This window comes from Peromyscus maniculatus, chromosome 14 (assembly GCF_049852395.1).
Source record: "Peromyscus maniculatus bairdii isolate BWxNUB_F1_BW_parent chromosome 14, HU_Pman_BW_mat_3.1, whole genome shotgun sequence".
NCBI lineage: Eukaryota > Metazoa > Chordata > Mammalia > Rodentia > Cricetidae > Peromyscus > Peromyscus maniculatus.
Genome location: NC_134865.1, coordinates 44,554,286 through 44,574,757, shown reverse-complemented (window position 1 = coordinate 44,574,757; position 20,472 = coordinate 44,554,286). Strand labels below are relative to the sequence as shown.

Sequence of the window (20,472 nt, the reverse complement as noted above, 5' to 3'; positions counted from 1 at the left end):
GGTGTGTGGCACCAGAGTCACAGGTGTGTGCCACCACACTCAGACTGCCATCCGTCTTAAGTCTGTAGCATTGCCCATTAGCTAGGGAAAATCTCAGCTTATGGGTAGAACTCTATGAAAGTTCATTTATAAAGAATTAGTTTACGTGAGATTTTCCAAAAGGCCCTATCCCAGTTAATTCAACATCTTCTGGTCGGTATGATTGGTCTTTTCAAAGCGTTAACCTGCCTTAAAAATATTGCATATATGCAAAAAAAGGTAGATGGAAAGACTTCAGTAGAGTGGTCTGTTGGTGTTGACTTTAGAAGGCTCTGCTGGCTAGGATGGCTCTTGCTTGGGGTTTGGGACCCGGACCTGGGAACGTGCTTATTATTCCTTGGATGATAACGGTAGGTGACTAAGTCTTGATAATTACTAAAAATAGTAGGATTTATACTCAACCTCTTTCCCATCTGGAATTTGGAATTGCAGTTCTTGACTGGGAAAGGGTGCCCATGTCATCAGTTATTGGAATGCTGAGTCTCTAAGGGGCTCCCTTGAATAAAAACGTGACACAGAAGAGATGCCATCTTTGTGGCTGAGTGAAGAGTGTGCCCTGTGTCCCCTGCCATGGGACAGAAAGCACAAGGAAGAAGAACACATACAGAAACTTCCAGACTCGACTTTTCTCTTCCTCATGCCCTGTGGTTGTGCATCCTTACTCTGCCATTATAACCAGTCTTGATTGTGTGTCCTAACTATGGCATTGCTACTGATCTTAGTCATAAGGAAAACATGATGCGGACTGAGTCTCTCTAGAAAATCTCTGAAATGGTGGTGATCGTGGGGACCCCTAATACAGAGAGTGTACAGCACTGTCTGTAATAGCAAAGAACAACAAACTCTTGGAGACGGATGACTAAGCTGGGTCTGGTGGCTCGTGCCTATCATCGTTGAACTCTGGAGGTTAAAGCAGGAAGACTGCCATGAGTTGGAGGTCAGCTTGGTTTCTATAGTAAGTTCCAGAGCAAGCTAAAATAGAAAAAGAAAAAACCAGAAAGGAAAATGGACAAACTGCTTGAAATGAATGTGGTAGGGGTGTGCTCAGTGATGGAGAAAGACCTCTAACACATATAACAGCCAAACTAATCACTGGCCACATTCTAAGTTACAAAGCATTTTTCTTAAAAATATAATATTTTAAAAATATTATAAAGAGAATATAGAGCCTGCTTCATCTGACTGAAATACTCCAAAACTGGAGGAAAATGATGAAGATACAACTAGGAACAAGAAAAAATAGATTTAAAATGAATAAAAACGGCCGGGCGGTGGTGGCGCACGCCTTTAATCCCAGCACTGGGAGGCAGAGCCAGGTGGATCTCTGTGAGTTCAAGGCCAGCCTGGGCTACCAAGTGAGTTCCAGGAAAGGCGCAAAGCTACACAGGGAAACCCTGTCTCGGAAAAAAAAAATGAATAAAAACGTATGCACAGCCCTCAATAATTTACATATTAAAATGAAGTCTTTTGAAGAGTAGAAGATTTTGCGATATGAAGATTAATAAAAGCAACATACATAAAAACTTTCAGGACATTGTTGGAGCAGCACTGTGTAACCTACAACTTACTGATTAGAAATATATTGAAAATTAATATTAAGTTAAAATGATTAAGATTGAGAAATGTGAAAAGTAAAACTTTCTTGGAAAATTTCAAGAAACAAAAAGAAGAACATGATAAAGAATAGATGCTGATGAACTAGAAAGCAAACAATGCCCTTGATAAGGAAAACTACGGTGTTCTAAAGAAGCAAGCGAGGCTCCAGCAAGATTTATCAAGAATAAAATGCAAAAGCAAAAACTGACAACCTTAGGTATAGAGGGGTGACAAAATAGGTACAATGGAGAATTAAAAGGACATCACGAGCTTACTGTGATAGCAATACATTAAAGTCTAAAGAACAATATCTAGGAAAATTTAACTTCCCAATGTGAGCTTCTGAGGAAGTAGAAAATATGATGGGATTTATACTCGTGGAGGAATGTGAGTAAGCAAGTTAAAGTCTGGCTTATAAAAAAACTGGAGTCAAGCTGTTTTAGAGATAAGGTCCAGTTACTTTTCAAGGACCATATGGGTCTTTAAACTATCCATAGACTAGGAATAGAAGGAGTGCTCCCAAATAAATGTTATAAAGCAAAAGACATTATGCAAGATTTAAAAGTATGGTATAAAAAGACAGAATCATAGCTTTTATCTGCATAGATGCAGATATGCTACATCAAATACTATCAGATTGAATCCAGTAAGATATAAATTATATTCATACCAAGAATTTAAGGGTAGAGTACTCTATTAAGTGTGTTAATGCAATTTTTTTTTTTTGGTTTTTTGAGACAGGGTTTCGCTGTGTGTCTTTTCTGGAACTCACTCTATAGCCCAGGCTGGCCTCGAACTCACAGAAATCCACCTGCCTCTGCCTCCTGAGTGCTGGGATTAAAGGCGTGCGCCACCACTGCCCGGCTGCAATTAACTCTTAATGGTCGGAGTGCCTAAGAAAAATCCTCAGGCCAAAGCTGCTGTAGTTATTATTCAATTTCTGGCATAATACAATGTTTCAAATTTTATATCTTTGTAGAATTTATTTGTATGTCTAATCCTGGCATTCTTTTGCTCCTTGGCTCTGCATGAGCTAACTTTTCTAACAAAGGAAGGTTCTGACACCTCATTCTTTTATCTTTCCACACCATTCCTTGTCCATCAGTAAAAGTCCCTGTGTAGGGCAGAAGTAACTTCAGCTAATCTAACTTTCTTGCTGTATATGCCACGTAATTGCCTTAGCATATAGTAGGAGGAGTCTTGTAATCTGATCTGCGGCTAACCCTGCTAGCCTACCAAATCTTGTTGACCTTATAGGTTTACTTTGTTTTGACTATCTTGTTACTGAGTAAGTACAGGGGTAGATGTTTCAAGAATATCTCATAGCCTCATAAAGAGACCTCTGGCTTCTTTATGTGTGTCACAACATCAAGGCCTAAGGAAGACCTTCAAGTAGATAAGGATATCTCCCTAAAAGCTGGAGAGGCAGTATACTCAGGACTTGGGGGGGGGGAGTAGAAGCAGTACTCCTGGGAGAAGGCATAAATGATTCTTAAGAGATTTCCCATCCCCCAATATCCCCAATTGCATAAATATTAAAAATCCCCCAAGTATGCAACATGTGGAGATGAAAACCAAAAGGGGCAGGTCAGCCATCAGGTGGCTCAGCTTGGCTGGATCTTTGTCAAGCAGCTGTGCTGACTTGATGACTTTTACCATTCCCACCAGATATGGCTCTGCCAAGCTCTCTCCTCCCACACAGAGAGGTTTCCACCAGGGGTTTCCTGGTCCTTTGCAATCAGACTACATACTTCTGTCATCTATCAGCATGTCTATTCGGTATTTTCAAGGCAGGCATCCAGCCTGACCTGATCACTGCCATCTTGTGTCATGTCCCCTGCAAGAGTTCCCAAGCAGTCCTGACCCATTTCCCCACAAAGTTTCCCAGCACTATACATTTAAAAAAAAAAAAGAAAAACAAAACCCAAACAAACAAAACATTAGAGCATTGTGCGAAGCTTTCTGACTGGGTCTGAATGCCACCACCAACAGGAATGAACCTGACCTCTTTGATCCCAGGTTGAAATGAACTGTTCTGGCATAGACGAAAGACCCTTTGTCCTAACCGTCATATAACCCTCCCTCTCTGACTCACAGTCCTGCTGCCCTTGACGGCCTTCTGTGAAACCCTGGACCTGTCTGCCCCGTGGCCTTTTCAGTCTTACGCCTTCTGCTGTCTGTTCTTTTTGCTGGATTTTCCTGGAACACTCGGCACACTACACATCAGGCCATCGCTCGGTTGCCATGTTTCCCAGTTCGCTTAGAAGTTAAACGGGCATGGGTGCTAGTTATTGGATCCCTTCAAAGACTCCAATGAGAAAAGCGACAAACGTCTCCCAAATTAACTTAAAACAAGTGCAATTCGAATTAAAACATCAACAAACTTTTCCCTTAACTTAATTTGCTTCCTAAAATTCACAGCAAAGTGAAAGGGTCAAGAATAGCGAAGACAGTGGAGAAATTGAAGGGTCTGATTAGAAAGAAGAGACGGAAGAGGAGATAAGGAAAAACACTCTCCAAGAATTGAGACAACACAAAATGTTAGTAAGTACTCAGCATCATATCACGGGCACAGCGCAGGCAGGTGAGCCGAGGGTGCAGTGCAGAATGGGGCGCACACCTGCTTACACTTGACAGCAATGGCTGGCAGGGCAGTCAGGTGGAGACAAGACTAAGCCCCGCACTGTGCTGTGTTAACTAGCTATGTGTGCAGAAATAGAAAAAGCAAATCACGTTCTCATATCTCATAAAATTTACATATGACAATTGGGAACTTACTAAGTTTTAAAGGTAAATACTCACTGGATTGCCATAGACAGTAAGCTCTCTGAGAGAAGGGATGACATCAAGTTTTTCCAGTTCTGTGATTTCCTGTGTAAAAGGTAAGGAATTATCATTTGGTTGGCTTACATCTCCTAACGTAAACCTCTCTGAAGTAGTTTTATGCAAGTTTTAGATTTCAAGTAGCTCCACTTGGATCCTCTGAGTGAACCCAAGTGAAGACTGTAGACTCCCAATACATGACTTGCAAAGATAACACTGTGACGTGGAAAATGAGCCATTCAGCAGAACTCGCAAAAGAACAGCAAACTTTCTAGAAGAGTTATAAACCACCTAGGGCTCAGATGACGACCTTAATAACAGAAGAATGTGTGATATTGGCTATACTCTGATACACTAGCTGTGAAAGACAGAACAGATTACAGCTGTTTCTCTGGTTAAATGTTTTGCCCTCCACAATGCCTAGGAATATTTATTAGTATCCACTTAACATCACTGTAAATTTCTAATAGTGTAGCTTTGGCGAAATTTTTTAAAATGCTTATTTTTTATTTAATGTGTATGTATTTTGCCTTCATTGTATGCTCAGATAACTTTAGAAGTAATGGAGAATCTGGATGTCAGACAGAGGAATCACCTAGCCATGGGGATCGAATGGGACTGTGAAGCTGAAACCTTTGTTTGTGTTGCAATGATTCTTAGACCCAACACAATAGGCCACACTTTATCAGTCTACATTGTTGGACATATTGGGGAAGTTAGTCAAAAGGTCCACGCCATAGCCTATAGGCCCATGAGAGACCACATCTACCTCTTATCTGAAGTACTCATGCTTCGTTAATTTTTAATAGGTTTTTCTCTTGTCCTATCATTCTTGGCTAACCCAGACATTGTATTCTGACTGCTCACTTGTAGAATTAATGCTTGTATCACACTGCCCAAATTGGTATGAATGCGGAGACAAAGTCTCTCCTCAAAAGAAAATCTGAATGGACAGTCAAGGTTTTGAAAGAACGTGGTTTCAGAAGAATTCAACTAGGTTTCCAACTCGCTCTTACTCCCCAGCCTTTATCTTCTCCTCCAGTTAACTGTGTATGGTCACATGAAGGTACAATAACACCAACCATCAGTGTAAGTTCAATGGTAAAACAACCCATCTAAACTCACTGATGAATACCATAAGAGTAAAAATCAAAGGCTAAAATTTTTCAACAATCACTAAGGCTCAGTCATTCCTTCAGTGATGCGTGAATAGTCTCCTGTGATTTGTCACGGGTTACCATATAGTTGTATTACATTTGACAGGAAACCCCACTAAGCATGATTCTGTTCAAGTTGCTGAGGAGGGTGCTATCATAAGCTCATCTACCATCTCCTCCATCCCTTGTGGGGAGCAGGGTGTCGACAGGTGAGCAGGGACATCCTGAGGAGAAGCTGGTCACCTGGGCTAAGCTCCTTTAAGCATACTGTTAACTGAGTGTCCCGGCAAACAGAGCAATGGCCTTTTCCAGGAAGCTTCTTACCTGTGGCATTCTCTTAACAGATCTCTCTGGATGAAGACTGCTTAGAGTCAACTAACCTGGAATCTACAGAATTACAGGCCATGGCCTCTAATAAGATGCTTAAGTATAAAATGGAAATGTTTCACTCTGAGACCACTCCACAGAGTCTTTCTGAGATAGATAGCCTGTGTGGTGTGGGAAAAAGGAAACCAATCAAATGTCCAAGGCGTCAAGTATTAATGATTGAACTGATAAGCAAAGCTCATGGAGGTTTTGTTTTTGCTGGGCTTTTCAGGCCAAGGCTTTGGGCATGCTACACACACGCTCTACCACAGAACTGCTCCCCCAGCAATAAGTCTCTTTGCTAAGCTCACTTACTGTTGCCAGATTATTTCCATAGACTATCAATTTTTCCAACTTTTATTTCTCCTAAACAAAGTGTTGGAAAGCTCACTGCCAGTTTGGATAGGCTTTCCTCAGACTGGTGTTTGAATCTGGATAACTCAGCTATATGCTATTTTTCTCAGTATGTGTGTTTCTTACTTGCTAAGTTAAAAGAGACATCACTCATGATTTTCTTCTAATCTTGGAAAGAAATTTCATATTATCCCCGAAAAGACTTAATGAACTGTAGCAAATAGAGCCGCAGACAAATATTTGTCAAGTGTCTGGTGTCTACCATGTACCATGTGCCATACTGACATAAATATGGACAAGATGGACAGGTCCTGCTCATGCAGGGGGAGTGTACAGTTCAGCCTGTCTTTGAAGCTGCCTTAGAAGTGTGGATAGTGTAGGGCAGTGGTGGCGCACACCTTTAATCCCAGAACTTGGGAGGCAGAGGCAGGTGGATCTTTGTGAGTTCGAAGCCAGCCTGGTCGACAGAGCGAGATCCAGGAAAGGCACAAAGCTACACAGAGAAACCCTATCTCGTAACCGCCCCCCCAAAAAAAAAAAAGAAGTGTGGCTAGCAGAAGCAGCATGGGCAAAAGTAGGTATATAAGTCATTATCAAAATGCTGATACAAACACCAACTCTTCATACCTGTATACAACCTCAGGACACAGTCTAAGAAGGCCCAGTTGGTGCTGCACTTTAAAAGTAGCAGCTGAATTTCAAGGACATAAAACAAGGTACTAGCTAAGGAAGACATGAGTGGGAAGAGCTGTAGTGTAAAAACCAGGTCAGTGGTATAGATGTGAATGCCAAGTAGACCAAGGACACAAGGCAGAGTGAATGGGCTAGAGGAAGGCTTCAGCTGAGCCTCAGAGACTGCCCAGACCAAGAGCATTGAGGACTAAGTGCAAACTGTGAGAGAGGATTGGCGAGACCAGCTTTAGAACTGAACTAAAGTAAACTAACATCAGTGGGTGGGTGCATATCCTCTGGGTCATCAGTCTAGACGTGGTGAGTACAGGATATGCCTTGTGATATGCCTGAGATAGACTTGACCAACAGCAGTCACAACACTCTCACTGGTGTACTTGGGAGCTTTATGTTCACATCACAGGGGATTTCAACTACATAAACCTTGAAACGACAACGCCCCCAAAGACTGTTACCTGGATTTTATTATATCCTAGGAAGAGTTTCTCCAGTTTGACCAAAGACTGCAACTTGCCCAGCTCTCTCAGTCTGTTTTCCTCTAGATGAAGGGTCAGCAGGGAACTGGGCTTGGCGAAAGCGCTGTCATTAAATGCTCGGATGCGGTTATGGTCGACAACCAGCTCCTGAAGGACGATCAAGTTGTCCAGCCCTTCCACCTGGCTGATCTCGTTTCCTAAACAGTTACGACATGCTGCATGAGCCCCGACTTCCAGAATCAAAGTCTATGTAACCGTCTTTATCTAAATATTTATCAAATGATTTCTAAAACTAAAAAAGCACATTTATATTTACGTCTCAAAATTGTAACACAAACTGGTCTTTCCCTAACCTCTAATGAGCGGCCTTTCCCAAAAAAACTATCTAGCCTTAGCAATCCAGTTTATCAATCTGTTAATTCAGTTACAAAATAATCTTGGACTAGTTTTCTTCTCTTCTTGATATATTTAATTAGTCACTTAATCCTAATATTTACTCCTTTACAATTGACTTTTAGACTTACCATTTCTATTGGTATCACTGTGGGCCAGGTCATTATTGGTATATGTTAATGCAACTCTGAATCTAAACTTCATATGCTTTTGAGTCAGACAGACCTAAATACCATAACACATTGGTGCAAACTTGGGTACATTATTCAACCACATTGAACCTCAATTATTTCTTCTTCCCCACCCCAGGTGTCCAACATCAGGGAAATAGCTAAGAAAGTATGATGGATAAATATACAATAGATTTTTTCAGTCATAAGGAAAGCAATATTATACTCTTTGCAAGAGAATGCATACAGCTGGATATAATCACATTAATCAGATTAAGGTAGTCTCAGAAAACAAACTTCATATAGGAAGTGGAACTATCTAAGGGAACAAAGGGGACTGACTGAAGAGGGCCAGAAGGGGGAGGCAAGGGAGGTAGAGAATACACTCAGTCTACAACATACAGTTGTATGAAAATGTCCCTAATAATAGTACCAGGTACAATGAGTATATGCAATCAATTGTTTAAAATAATCTTATTTGATAAATTTTGTTGTCAGTGATCATTAGAGTAATTGATAATGCTTGCACTTGCTTGTTAAAGCAAGATGATAATCCAGTCAGTTTACAGGATTTATGAACAGCATGTCTTACTCACCCTGTAGAAATAGGAATTTTAAGTTTCTTAGTCTGTTAAGTTGTAGCTGGACTAAGTTACAAATTCCATTGTATCCCAAATGAAGAACCTCTAAACTTTGCATTATTGGAGGCAAATTTTCATTGCTTATTGAATCTCTGAAACACACAGTTATGTTTGAGGTCATTAACTTGATTTGAAAGCAATTTTATCATAAAAGAAGGTCTGAAGTGTACTTACTACAAAGTGAAAATAAGATAAAAATTTGTAAGAACTTTTGATATACGATAGTTGAGTAGTGCTTTTATAATAACAATAATAATTTTTATCTCTTTAAAATGTTTATAGGGCAAATAATACAGAAAGCCACAATGAAAAGTGAAGTCAATACAATCAGGCGAGAAAAAGAAAAATGTTGTATTCCATTAGAAAGGAATAAGTAGACTTACCTTTATTCTCAAAGGACATAATTCCTGTATGTATTGAACTCTAACAGATCTACCAAAAATGCTAATTGAGCTAAAAATGACTTCATCAAAGCTACAAGATCAAATAATAAAAATGTTCTGGAGTTCCAGTGCCAATAAAAAATTTAAAAAATTAAGAAAACAATTCTTACACTTTTTACAATACTGTAAGACAAAATAATTTCAGAACACTTTAGGATAAATTCCAAAAAAGAAGCACAAAATTTATATATAGATAAAAACACGCAAGTGAATGAAACCAATGAAGGTATCAGTAAGTAAAAAAATTATTTCATGTTTGTGGATTATAAGTCAGAATATTATTAAGATGGCAATTCTTTCAAATTGATGAGTAGATTAAATACAATCTCTATCAAAAGTTTTCTAGGAGAAAACAAAATGTCTTAAAATTTAAAAAGAACTCAAAGAACTCTGAACATCCAAAACAATATTGAAAAGAATAAGCTAGGTGGCTTACACTCTTATAGTGTATGTATTGAAACAGTACACAGCAGGGTAGTGAAATTAATCACTGGCCCCTTCAGTGACAAGGGTCAGGTCTCAAAGGCAAGCTAAGTGAAAGGAACTAGACACAAAATGAAAGTAAAAGGAGGGCTTGGAGGTGGAGGAAGTGAGCAGCAATGAGATAGAGCAGAATATGATAATAGGGGATTGGAGATAACCAAAGTATGTTATGTACACACAAGAAATGCCATAATGAAACCCATTATTTTGTACAATTAATACATGCTAATAAAAATGAAAAGAGCATGCTGTGGGATAATGTTTTCATACATTGGTTTAATAAAATGCTGATTGGCTAGTAGCCAGGCAGGAGGTATAGGCGGGATAAGCAGATAAGGAGAATTCTGGGAAGAGGAAGGCTGAGTCAGGAGACGTCCAGGGAGCAGCATGTAATGGTACACAGGTAAAGCCACAGAACACATGGCGACATATAGATTAACAGAAATGGGCTGAGTTTAAATGTAAGAGCTAGTCGGTGGTAGGACTGAGCTAATGGCTGAGCAGTTTTAATTAATATAAGCCTGTGTATGTTTACTTGGGTCTGAGCAGCTGCAGACTGGCCGGGACACAGGAAAACTTCCAGCTACAAAAGTACTTAACATGTAATTCCAATCTTTCACAGCTCTAGAAAAAGGCAAAGTTACAGGGAAAGAAAGCAGATCAGTGGCCATTGCCAAAGGCTGGGATGTGGGGGAGGGGGTTGCAAAGAAAAATAAGGGTGTTTTGAGGGGCAGTTACCTCACACTGTGGTGTCAGCTGTGGCTACAGGGCTGAATACATTTGTCAAAAATCATTAAATGGCACACTGAAGGTGGTAACTTTGTTATATGCAAATTACCTCAATAAAGATGGCAAACACAAGGAATGTCCTTCATTGAGAAAAATGAAAATAAAAATATTTTGACTTGGTGATACACACATTTCACATACACATGCACACATATCTCTGTCAGTCTGTCCATCTATCTATCTGTCCATCTGTCTATCTGTCTAGCCACCCATCCATCCTTTTATAGATGTGTAGGAGAGCAAGAGATATGTCTTGATCTTCACAAGTGATATCTTTCCCATTAATGTTAGAATTGGGGGAAAATGACAGACTCCCTTTTTATTCGTGAAGTTTATTTTTGGCATATAGTTTGTTAAAATAATTCTTAAAATCAGCCAAATATGTGTATTAGATTGTGTTACTTCTTTGGTTGTTTTTACGTGTGACAAACTAGAGAATTTTAGAACGTACTTGTTTAGTTTTGAGGCTCCTTGCTGTCCGTAGCCACTTGAAGGCACTTTCTGGTAGAGTAGCTGTCTGCTGCTTAAGTGAGTCTGAGGTTTCAGTCTAGGTATGATTGATTCAATATGATTATAGTTGAGGCATAAGACCTACGGAAAGAGCATCTTATTAATCAAATGTCCATGAAACACTGAAATGGTATGACTAATACTTGGAATAGAGAACATAATTCATAATATATTCTTGTGAAAAATAAAATAATTTATCCCAAAGTATTTAGATTTAGCTTGGAATGTGTTTTTAACAACCTTACATGTTGGGGAATCACTACAAATAAAATATCCAAGATACTAGCCAGCCATTTAGCTTTCTCAATCTGCACTCCTGGTTTGTCTAAGCCTGATACAGATGAAATAATTACTAAGGAAGTATTTTTGGTCTGTGTTTAGATGCTGAGAATCCCCTTATTCTCAACTTCATTTCTTAAGTGCTCACTGGAGACATGGCCTCGCATCCCATCTCCTAACTCAAGAGTGAGATCTGTTTGTAAGTCAATGATGTAAGATAGATTGTTAAAAAATAAAAACCCTGGAAGGTAAGACTAAGACTTTTTCTTGATTAGTGAGAAACAAAATAAAATACAATTGAGGGAATAATTTCGACACCTTAATAAGGAAATACATTTTAGTGTAAAATGAAGATTAAAACTTGTGCTGAAGTCTGTGAGAACAAAGACAGCTTTGCAGCAACATGCCTTCACGTTGGGCAGGTAGATGAGGCCGCTGAAGGAGGTGAGGTTGTTGTTCTGCAGGTTCACATTGCACACGTTCCTAAAGTGGTCCACTGGAATCAGATCCACAGTCCTGAGTTAGAAAGCAAACACAGTCATTATTTTAACGGGACAGGGTGAGCTCCCCATAAACGACTCCTAAGTTCCATGCAACATCAAATGTTGGAAATCCATGTCCAGCTAAGTGTATATTTTTGTTGCACAGGTATGAAGAAAATGACATAGAAATTTGATTACTTAAAAAATACCATCTCTATAACCATTAAACGATTACTGTAGAAGACATTTATACAATAAACATTTCCAGTTGATTCACAAATTAACATACAAGTTCATGAAATCACAGCAGACTTGATAAAGTAAGTCTATCAAGTACGTAAGATAACCAGGTCGTAAGCGTCTATGGACATATATGAAGTAGGCGGTTTCTGCAGTGGTAAGAAGTGACAGGAGTGGACGGGAAGGAGACAGTAGTAAGGGCGTTGAAACCAGACTTTTCTGAGATCTGTGGAAGACCTGCAAAGCATTGGTTTCAACACTCAATTGAGAATGGCGATTACGGCCCATGGTCCTTGTGAGCCTCTGGAGATCCACATGCCAGACAAGTTGGAGCCTGAACATAACAGTTCCACATTCATATTCTGTCATGCATCTAAGGATCCCATTAGAACTAACAAGATACAATTAAAAGTGTTAACAGGTTTTTTTTTGTTTGTTTGTTTGTTTTTTTTGCTAATTTTGATTTTCATGATTTTCTTCAGATGTAATTACGTTTTTTGCTATTCCTTAAAAAAAAAAAACAACCAATATATAAGTAGTAAACCTAATATGACTAGTGGTAAAAGAAATAGGCGAAACAAAATCAGATGAAAAACAAACCCAAATTTTTTAATCGTAATTTCTGATAATAAAAATTATTGCATCATTTCAAGTGGTGTCTAAGATAGACTAGGATAATTACTGAGTATATTTGGAAAGGAGAGTCAGACAATGTGGTGATAATTAAACTTGTAATTATAATGACAAATAGACACAATAAAGCGATTGTACCTGATGGATGATGAAGTCCAGTTTAGTTCTTGCATTTGGACAAAGTTTGAGTGGCCTTGGCGTTCAGCAATCATGTCAGACGTGAGCCTACCACCAAACAAATCTTTTGCATTCTCGATCTCCGGAGGTTCCTTGAAGGACATTGAGAAAGTGATGACCTCTCTTACAAGATGACCCCTGGTTACAGATATAAATGACCTAGACACACTTACTCTCTTCAATAGAAACAGCTACTTCTACCCACCTAGGACACTGTATAGGTAAAACGCACACAAGATGACCAGGGCCCTAGGGATCTTGGGGCCTGAGGAACGACACCTTGATTTTGTTTTTTGCCTCATATATGTCCGATTGGGTGCTGGGGAGCCAGAAAATAAAAGAAAGCCCATAACCATCCAGCTTTCTCTAGTCAGCAGACAAGCAGAGGGGGGCCTGGCATGACAATAACTGTGAAACTTTTAGAGACTATTAGACCTGTTCCATCCAAGCACCAGGAAGTAAACTTGGCCGGACCACCAAGTACAGAACGGGCTGCTCAGTACTGCCAGCCCACTACTGCCAGCCGACAGAAGACATTCCTTAGCTTTCCTTGTCAAAGGAGAGACCGAACCTGCATGCCCTCCCAGCACAATGCAACCCCCAGAAAACAACAACGGACCAAACCAAACCAACTTTCACCACCAAGTGTTTGTTACTGGGGACCACATGGTGGGGGCTGAACTGGGTTGCCACTACTGTCTATCATAACACGGGTCCCTGTGGAGTATTAACCAGGCATTCCTGTCTCTCACAGCCAGGATGAATCCCTGGAGGCCCACGGAGACTGTAACAAGGTAACTATCCTAGCCACACAGAATCAATGGAGACTTGCTGGAAAGCTGGAACTCCTACTCTGGCCTTGGCATTAAGGAACTACACACTTCAGGCTGGATCTCTGACTCCCCCACCTGACAGGAGCCAAGGGGTGCCCCCATCACCCCACTGGTCAGAGGAGGGCTGCAGGGGCATTGTGGGAGGGCTGCTGAGACACGTCATCTCTGCTCTGCTGCCGACCCAAAATTGCCCACTGAATAATAGAAAAGTCTTCTCTCATCATATTAAAAACCAAGAAAGCTCTCAGTGTGAAAAGATAATCAGCAGATCCTCCGGAATGGTATAGATATGAGTCATTACTGACAACCAGGCCTCATAAAAATGCTTCAGCAGTTATGAATGCACTTGCATCAAATGAAAACACAAACTATCAGCAAGGAAATAAAATAGAAGATAGGAAAAAGAATGAAACCAACTTTAATACTGAAAAACACCATAGCCAGGCAGTTATCCCAGGGCAGTAATTTATCAGTCTGTTAGATAAAACTGATAAGACATTCGCTCCACATTTACCTACTCTCCCTTTCTTAGATTCCTAACACAAAAAGACTTCATATTTGAAACGAGTGAAAGAATAAATATTCTTCACTCAAGATTATTTTTTTGCAAGCTAGAAATACGTACGAAGATGGAATAAAATGAAATTCCAGCTACCTAGACAGCGCCTTAGTTCTTCATAGACTATGACCTCCCTTAGTTAAAATATATATCAATAAAGACCTGCCTAACTTGAAAGAAGCCGTGTGGTATCTCTGAGCTGCTGTGTGCCTCCTGCTTTCATCTGCGCCATTCCTGGTCCACTCACACCTCAAAATCCTCCAGGGATGTGCTGCCCTTCGCATCCCTCTGCACCCTCTTTTCACTGCTTTTTCCCCTCCTTTTTCTTTTTAAGATTCCTAAGCAAAATATTAAAGCCTTATTCAGACTTCCTTGCATTCTTTATTCTCTTTCTTTAGATGGTTTAACTATCTGCTCTCTTCAAACTATTTCTAAATCTAAAAAAAAATGTGAAAGAAATTTCCATATCCAAAGTTAGTCCCATGATTTCAACTGCCTGCATTATATTTCTAGTCAGATAACCTAAGGTCTCATCAAACGTGGTATGTCTAAAAGTGGCCATCTCCTCCCCCAAAGCTGCTTTTCTTCTGCTCAGATTGCACTATGAGGTCTTTGGCTACAGTCATCTCGGAGAACATCAGGGCTCTGTTGAGGCTCATTAGGGGAAAGCTATTTCCTCCTGGTCAAAAGCATGGAATCTACCTCTGGCCTGAGTGGAGACATGAGATACCATTATTTCCTCCCCTAAGAGCTAATTCATCTGGGCCTGTCAGTAACCGTTCCAAGAGAATCACCCCTCAGGTAGGTTTATTCACTTAAAGCCACTCTAAAGAGTTGGGAAGAATAATTATCCCCTTGAGATAATGTACTTTTCCTTCAGGAAATATCATCCTCAGTGCAGTTACTCCTGGACCCACCACCATGTTGATCTTTTAAGGTCTATCCATCAGAAAAGTGAAACTTTCTCTTTTGCTTTTCTATCACTTTCTTGATGTATTTTTTTTTTTTTAGTTTTTTTTTTTAGTTTTTCAAGAGAGGGTTTCTCTGTGTAGCTTTGCACCTTTCCTGGAACTCACTCTGGAGATCAGACTGGCCTTGAACTCACCAAGATCCGCCTGCCTCTGCCTCCCGAGTGCTGGGATTAAAGGCGTGCACCACCACCGCCCAGCTTCTCTCACTTTCTTTTGGATACTAACCAAAGCCTAGGTATGTTTTCTCTGGCATTTTGGGTTTTCTTAGCCCCGTTCTGAAGCTGCTGTCATGTGATTGGCTGCTGACCTCCATTGCTGAACTTGTCGACCTAACTCAGAAGGCGTGGCTTTCTTTCTTCCTCCATTTCATAAGCCTCCCGATGGCTGCTGAGATCTATAATCTGCTTGTTATGTTGTTTTCTCTTCAATGTTAGTAATATTGACCTTGAGCTTCTTGTGAGTCTCTTTTAAAATTCTTTTTGGAAGGCTAAGAACCCAAAGAGGTGACCCCAACTTCCCCCATAACATTTTTTATTATAGTTGCGGACTTTGTAGACGCCTTTCCGTGTTTGCTGCCCAGGAGTAATAAATTCTGTTAATTTCCTCTAGTGATTCTCTCAAGTTTCAGCTTTCTGTTTCTGTTTGTTTGTTTACTTTTTGAGACAGGTCTCTTTACATAGCCCTGGCTGCCCTGGAACTCACTATGTCAACCACGCTGGCCTCTAGCTCACAGCCATCCGCCTGCCTCTGCCTCCCGCAAGCTCCATGTAACAGGCAGGATAAGTGCTTGACAAGCATGGGAAGAACACAGTTCCTAGTGTAATGTTACCTAGTGCTCATCAAACAAAAACGTGCATCAGATATTCTAGAAAACTGAGAGACAACTCTTGATGGTTTAGCACTCAGAAACACTCTGGAAAGATTATTAGTCCTAGCCCCACATTTTTCAGGGTTCCACTGAATAAAGCATCATCATTCCAATAAATGCAGATTCTCCAGAACTGTGTATGTTGGGCTTATTCAGTCACTAGCTTTCACTAGGGTAGACTTGTTATGTATAGTCTTGCATAAGCAATACTGCATTGCTCTAAATGGGCCGGAGCTCTTACTCCTCTTATTCACAGGCCCTCGTTTGAAAGGTGTCATAAGAAAATACTTCTAGAGGTAAATGCAGGGGGGAAAGTATTGTTCTAGTCACTGACGATGGGTATTTGTAAATATTTCTCTTCTCACTTTAGCATCTCAAAAGCTCAGAGCCAATTTTATGATTCAATAATAGACACTTATAGGGTTTTGTATTCTCTCTGTCCCTAATTCTAGTTTTTATCTTTTTAATTTATGCTGTTCTTAGTCTTGATATTCACTATTTATTATTTATTCTTTTATTGATTTCTTATATATTATGTTTCCTATAAGCTGTTATACGACCTTTATAGAATGGAGTATGTCAAAAATCTATGAATTAATAATGGAACATGAAGAATGGGATGGAGAATTGGACTTCAAATTAAAGGGAATGGGAATGCACTGAATATTTTTTGGAAGAGTGATTATATATCCAGAAACATATATTAAGAACTTTCATCTAATAGCAGTATTTATGAAAGTAGAGGAAATAACTTTTTTTAAGTTACTAAGATATTGCAGGATCAAAATAATGAGAAACTGAGCAGAAGGAGGTGACTCAGAAAGCTGGCTGGGTGTGGGGATGCACATCTTCATCCTAGCTCAGCGCCTCATGGGGTCTCTGCCTGCTAAACCCACTGTTCACTTTGGAGGCACTGAATTCACTGTACGAAAAGGTAAGCACCCTCTTTTTTCTCTGTCTCGTGTAAGATGATTAAGAATTGGCCAGGTGAGAGAACTGTGAAATCCTGATCCCAAAAGAGCATTGGGGATGTAGATTTTAATGAGCATGGTGAAGTTTAGTATAATACCAGAGATAAAGCAATATTCAAGACGCTTATGACCTATGGGTATGCAAATACATGCACTGTGGATCAAATGTTATGATTCACAAAAACAACTTACAATTGAGATTCCATCCAAGGCCTTCAGTTCCGGAAGATGAAATATTACAAACAACCGGTAGTTTTCTTGGTTCCATATGATAATGTTTCCATACATGTCTAGAATGACCAAGTTGCATAAACCCTAGATAATAAGGATACATTCAATTTATGTATATATATATATATATTTATATGCAAATCACACTTCAGCAAGTTATTTTTCCAGGGGTTAGACAACCTTGAATTTTAATATTTGAATTATCTACAATTTAATAGAATTTGAGTGCTTTTTTTTTTTTTTTTTGGTTTTTTCGAGACAGGGTTTCTCTGTGTAGCTTTGCGCCTTTCCTGGGACTCACTTGGTAGTCCAGGCTGGCCTCGAACTCACAGAGATCTGCCTGGCTCTGCCTCCCGAGTGCTGGGATTAAAGGCATGCGCCACCACCGCCAGGCTGAGTGCTTTTAATTATACTTTAACCACAAGGGTTTCCCTTTAGACCAGTAAGATGTAATTGTATGCAACATTTCTGTGGTCTATGCTATATATCATGATCCCTTTTAGGATATTGGTATTAGAGTATTATCATTGGCAAAGGTGTAGAGAAAATGTTCATATATTTAAAGCTATATACCTCAGTCACGGAGTAATGGCCTATGAGGTGGTATGTTTATGTATTCACTATGTAAAGGGGATGAGAAACAATGTCACTTGAAAAGAAGACCATCTTGAAGTGCATTATCAGCTCTCTGAAAAGTTAGGACAACCAATCTTATGGGAAAATTTGTTTTTACAGTAAAGGAATGGCCCCCAGTAGGTATGGGAGGAGGAAATGAAGCTTTTCAATACCATGGTGGGCTTGTTTTCTGCTGACACTGTTGGTACCCAGGCTGCCTCTGTAGCTTTAGAAATATATTGGGGAAGAGGGTGGAGAGAGGGCTGAATTTAGGGAAAGACTGATACAAATTGTTGGAAGGAAATACCGTCACAGCAAACGAACCAATGTGTCATGCATAGGAAGTGGCCAGGAACTGAAGAGACAAAGAAGTCACACATTGCATTTGAAGCTAATTCCTTCAGTAACGCCTGTTATACACTAGTCTTGAGTTAGTAGTTTCTTTAGGAAAGTTAAAGAGATCAAATGTGATATAGCTCATGATAGCATGCTTGCCTAGCATGCTTGAGGCCCTGAGTTTGATCCTCAGCCCAGTACTAGAAAAAACAAAAACAAAACAAAACAAAACAAAATCCAATAAACAAATAAACAAAACTGGCCAGAAAAGCTCAGAGAGATAAAATACCATAGACAGTTATGGAGAACTTGTACTGAGAACAGAACTGTTAAAGAATGCCTGGTTTGGGAACCTTTAGCACTGCTAAAGAAAACATTTGTCTTAGTTAGGTTACTGTTGCTGCGATGAAACACCATGACCCAGAGCAACTTGGGGAGGAAAGGGTGTAGTGGCTTACATATCCCAAGTCACAGTCCATTGAGGGAAACCAAGGCAGGAACTCAAGCAGGGCAGGAACCTGGAGGCAGGAGCTGATGCAGAGGCCATGGAAGGGTGCTGCTTACTGGCTTGCTCCTCATATCTTTCTCAGCCTGCTTTCTCATAGCACCCAGGACCACCAGCCCAGCAGTGGCCCCACCCACAAAGTGTTGGGCCCTCCCACACTTATTATTAAGTAAAAATGCCCTACAGGCTTGCCTACAGCCTAATTTTATAGAGGCAATTTCTCAATTGAAGTCCCCTCTTCTCAGATGACTACAGCTTATGTTAAGTTGACATAAAACTAGTCAGTACAGAAAATATGGGTTCTTATATTTGAGCATGAAGATAAGATTGATTTCAAGGGGCTGGAGAGGTGGCTCAGAGGTTAAGAGCACTGGCTGCTCTTCCAGAGGTCCTGAGTTCAATTCCCAGCACCCACATGGTGGCTCACAACCATCTATAATGAGATCTGGTGCCCTCTTCTGGCCTGTAGACATACATGCAGGCAGAACACTGCATACATCATAAATAAATAAATCTTAAAAAAAAAAAAAAAAAAAAAGATTGATTTCAAACTACTTCGGAGCCATAATGGAAACAAACAATGGAACAAAAACTAGTGTGGTTCTCAAATCAAAACAGACATGTAGATTAGTGGACCAGAACAAAAGACCCAAGAACATGCCTGCGCAGATGCAGCACAGCCTTCTGGATCCGACAAATATAAACATTATATGCTGGGTAGAATGACTTCTTTTATATGTAGTGCTGGGAAAACCGGATACCCATATGTAGAAGAGCAAAATTGACCCCCATTTCTCACTCTGTAAAAGCATCAACTCAAGGGCAAAAGAGAAGACTCAGTGGTTAGGAGCGTTGCTGTTCTTGCAGTGGACCCAGGTTCAATTCTCAGCACCCACATGGCAGCTCACAACCACCTGTAGTTCCAGTTCCAGGGGTTTGATGCCCTCTTCTGGTCTCCACAGGCTCCAGGCATGCAGGTAGTACACATACATATACGTAGGCAAAACACTCACACATAAAATTAAATCAATTTAAAACCCAAAACAAAACAACATCAACTCAGAATGGATCAAAAATCTTGGTGTGATGCCAGAAGTAAAGTTAGAACACTGAGGAAATGCCTGAGGTAAAGATACAGGGAGTATTTAAAAAGTCAGCCAAAGCAATGACTTTCTAAGAGGAGTCTAGTATCCAGGAAACCACAGCAAGGTTTGACAATCAGGATTGCATACATTAAAAAGACTTCTTCACGGAAAAGAAACATTTACCAGAGTGAAGAGACAGATCTTGGAATGAGAGAGACTCTGGTTTAACACCTCAAATATCAAAAATATTAAAAACCAAAAGGGCAAATAATCCAGTTGATAAATGGGCACATAAACTGAACAGGCACACACAAATGAAGAAATCCAATGGATAATAAAGTAGGCACGCCTACAAACTAAGAAAATGCAAATCAAAGCGACATTGAGATTCTATCTTATCCCTGGCCCAAAAGGCTGTCAGCAAGAAAGCAAAACAAAGAAAAGAAAAAACAACCACAATAAACACTGGCAGTGATGTGAGGAGAAAGCAACTCTTATGTGTGATTGATAGTGATGTGAGTTATTCCAGCCACTATGGAAATTAGAATAGGGGTCCTTATAAGATGAGAAGATCTACACACTGCTCCTGAGTGGATGGCCCCCGGCTGAAGTCAGCTGATCATGCCGACACCTGAACATCCATGCTTATTGCAGCACTTGTCACAGCAGCGAAGCTACAGAATTAGTTCCCATGTCCATTAATGGATGGACGGATAAAGAAAATATAGTATGTGTATGTTATGTGGTATTCTGCCAT

The 20,472-nt window shown here is 40.0% G+C and overlaps 1 protein-coding gene across 9 annotated transcripts in view; it reads right to left on the bottom strand.

The window, feature by feature from the left end:
- Lrrc9 (leucine rich repeat containing 9) overlaps positions 1–20,472 on the bottom strand; it is an 80,664-nt gene that overhangs the window by 5,278 nt on the left and 54,914 nt on the right. For all 9 annotated transcript variants that reach the window (XM_042260772.2, XM_076550861.1, XM_076550860.1 and 6 more), the window contains exons 23-29: positions 17,136–17,258; positions 12,703–12,833; positions 11,617–11,725; positions 10,872–11,011; positions 8,661–8,797; positions 7,481–7,698; positions 4,438–4,506 (exon numbers count right to left, since the gene is read on the bottom strand). In XM_042260772.2, coding sequence (XP_042116706.1) covers positions 4,438–4,506; positions 7,481–7,698; positions 8,661–8,797; positions 10,872–11,011; positions 11,617–11,725; positions 12,703–12,833; positions 17,136–17,258 — 927 coding nt within the window. The remainder of the gene's footprint in view (positions 1–4,437; positions 4,507–7,480; positions 7,699–8,660; positions 8,798–10,871; positions 11,012–11,616; positions 11,726–12,702; positions 12,834–17,135; positions 17,259–20,472) is intronic.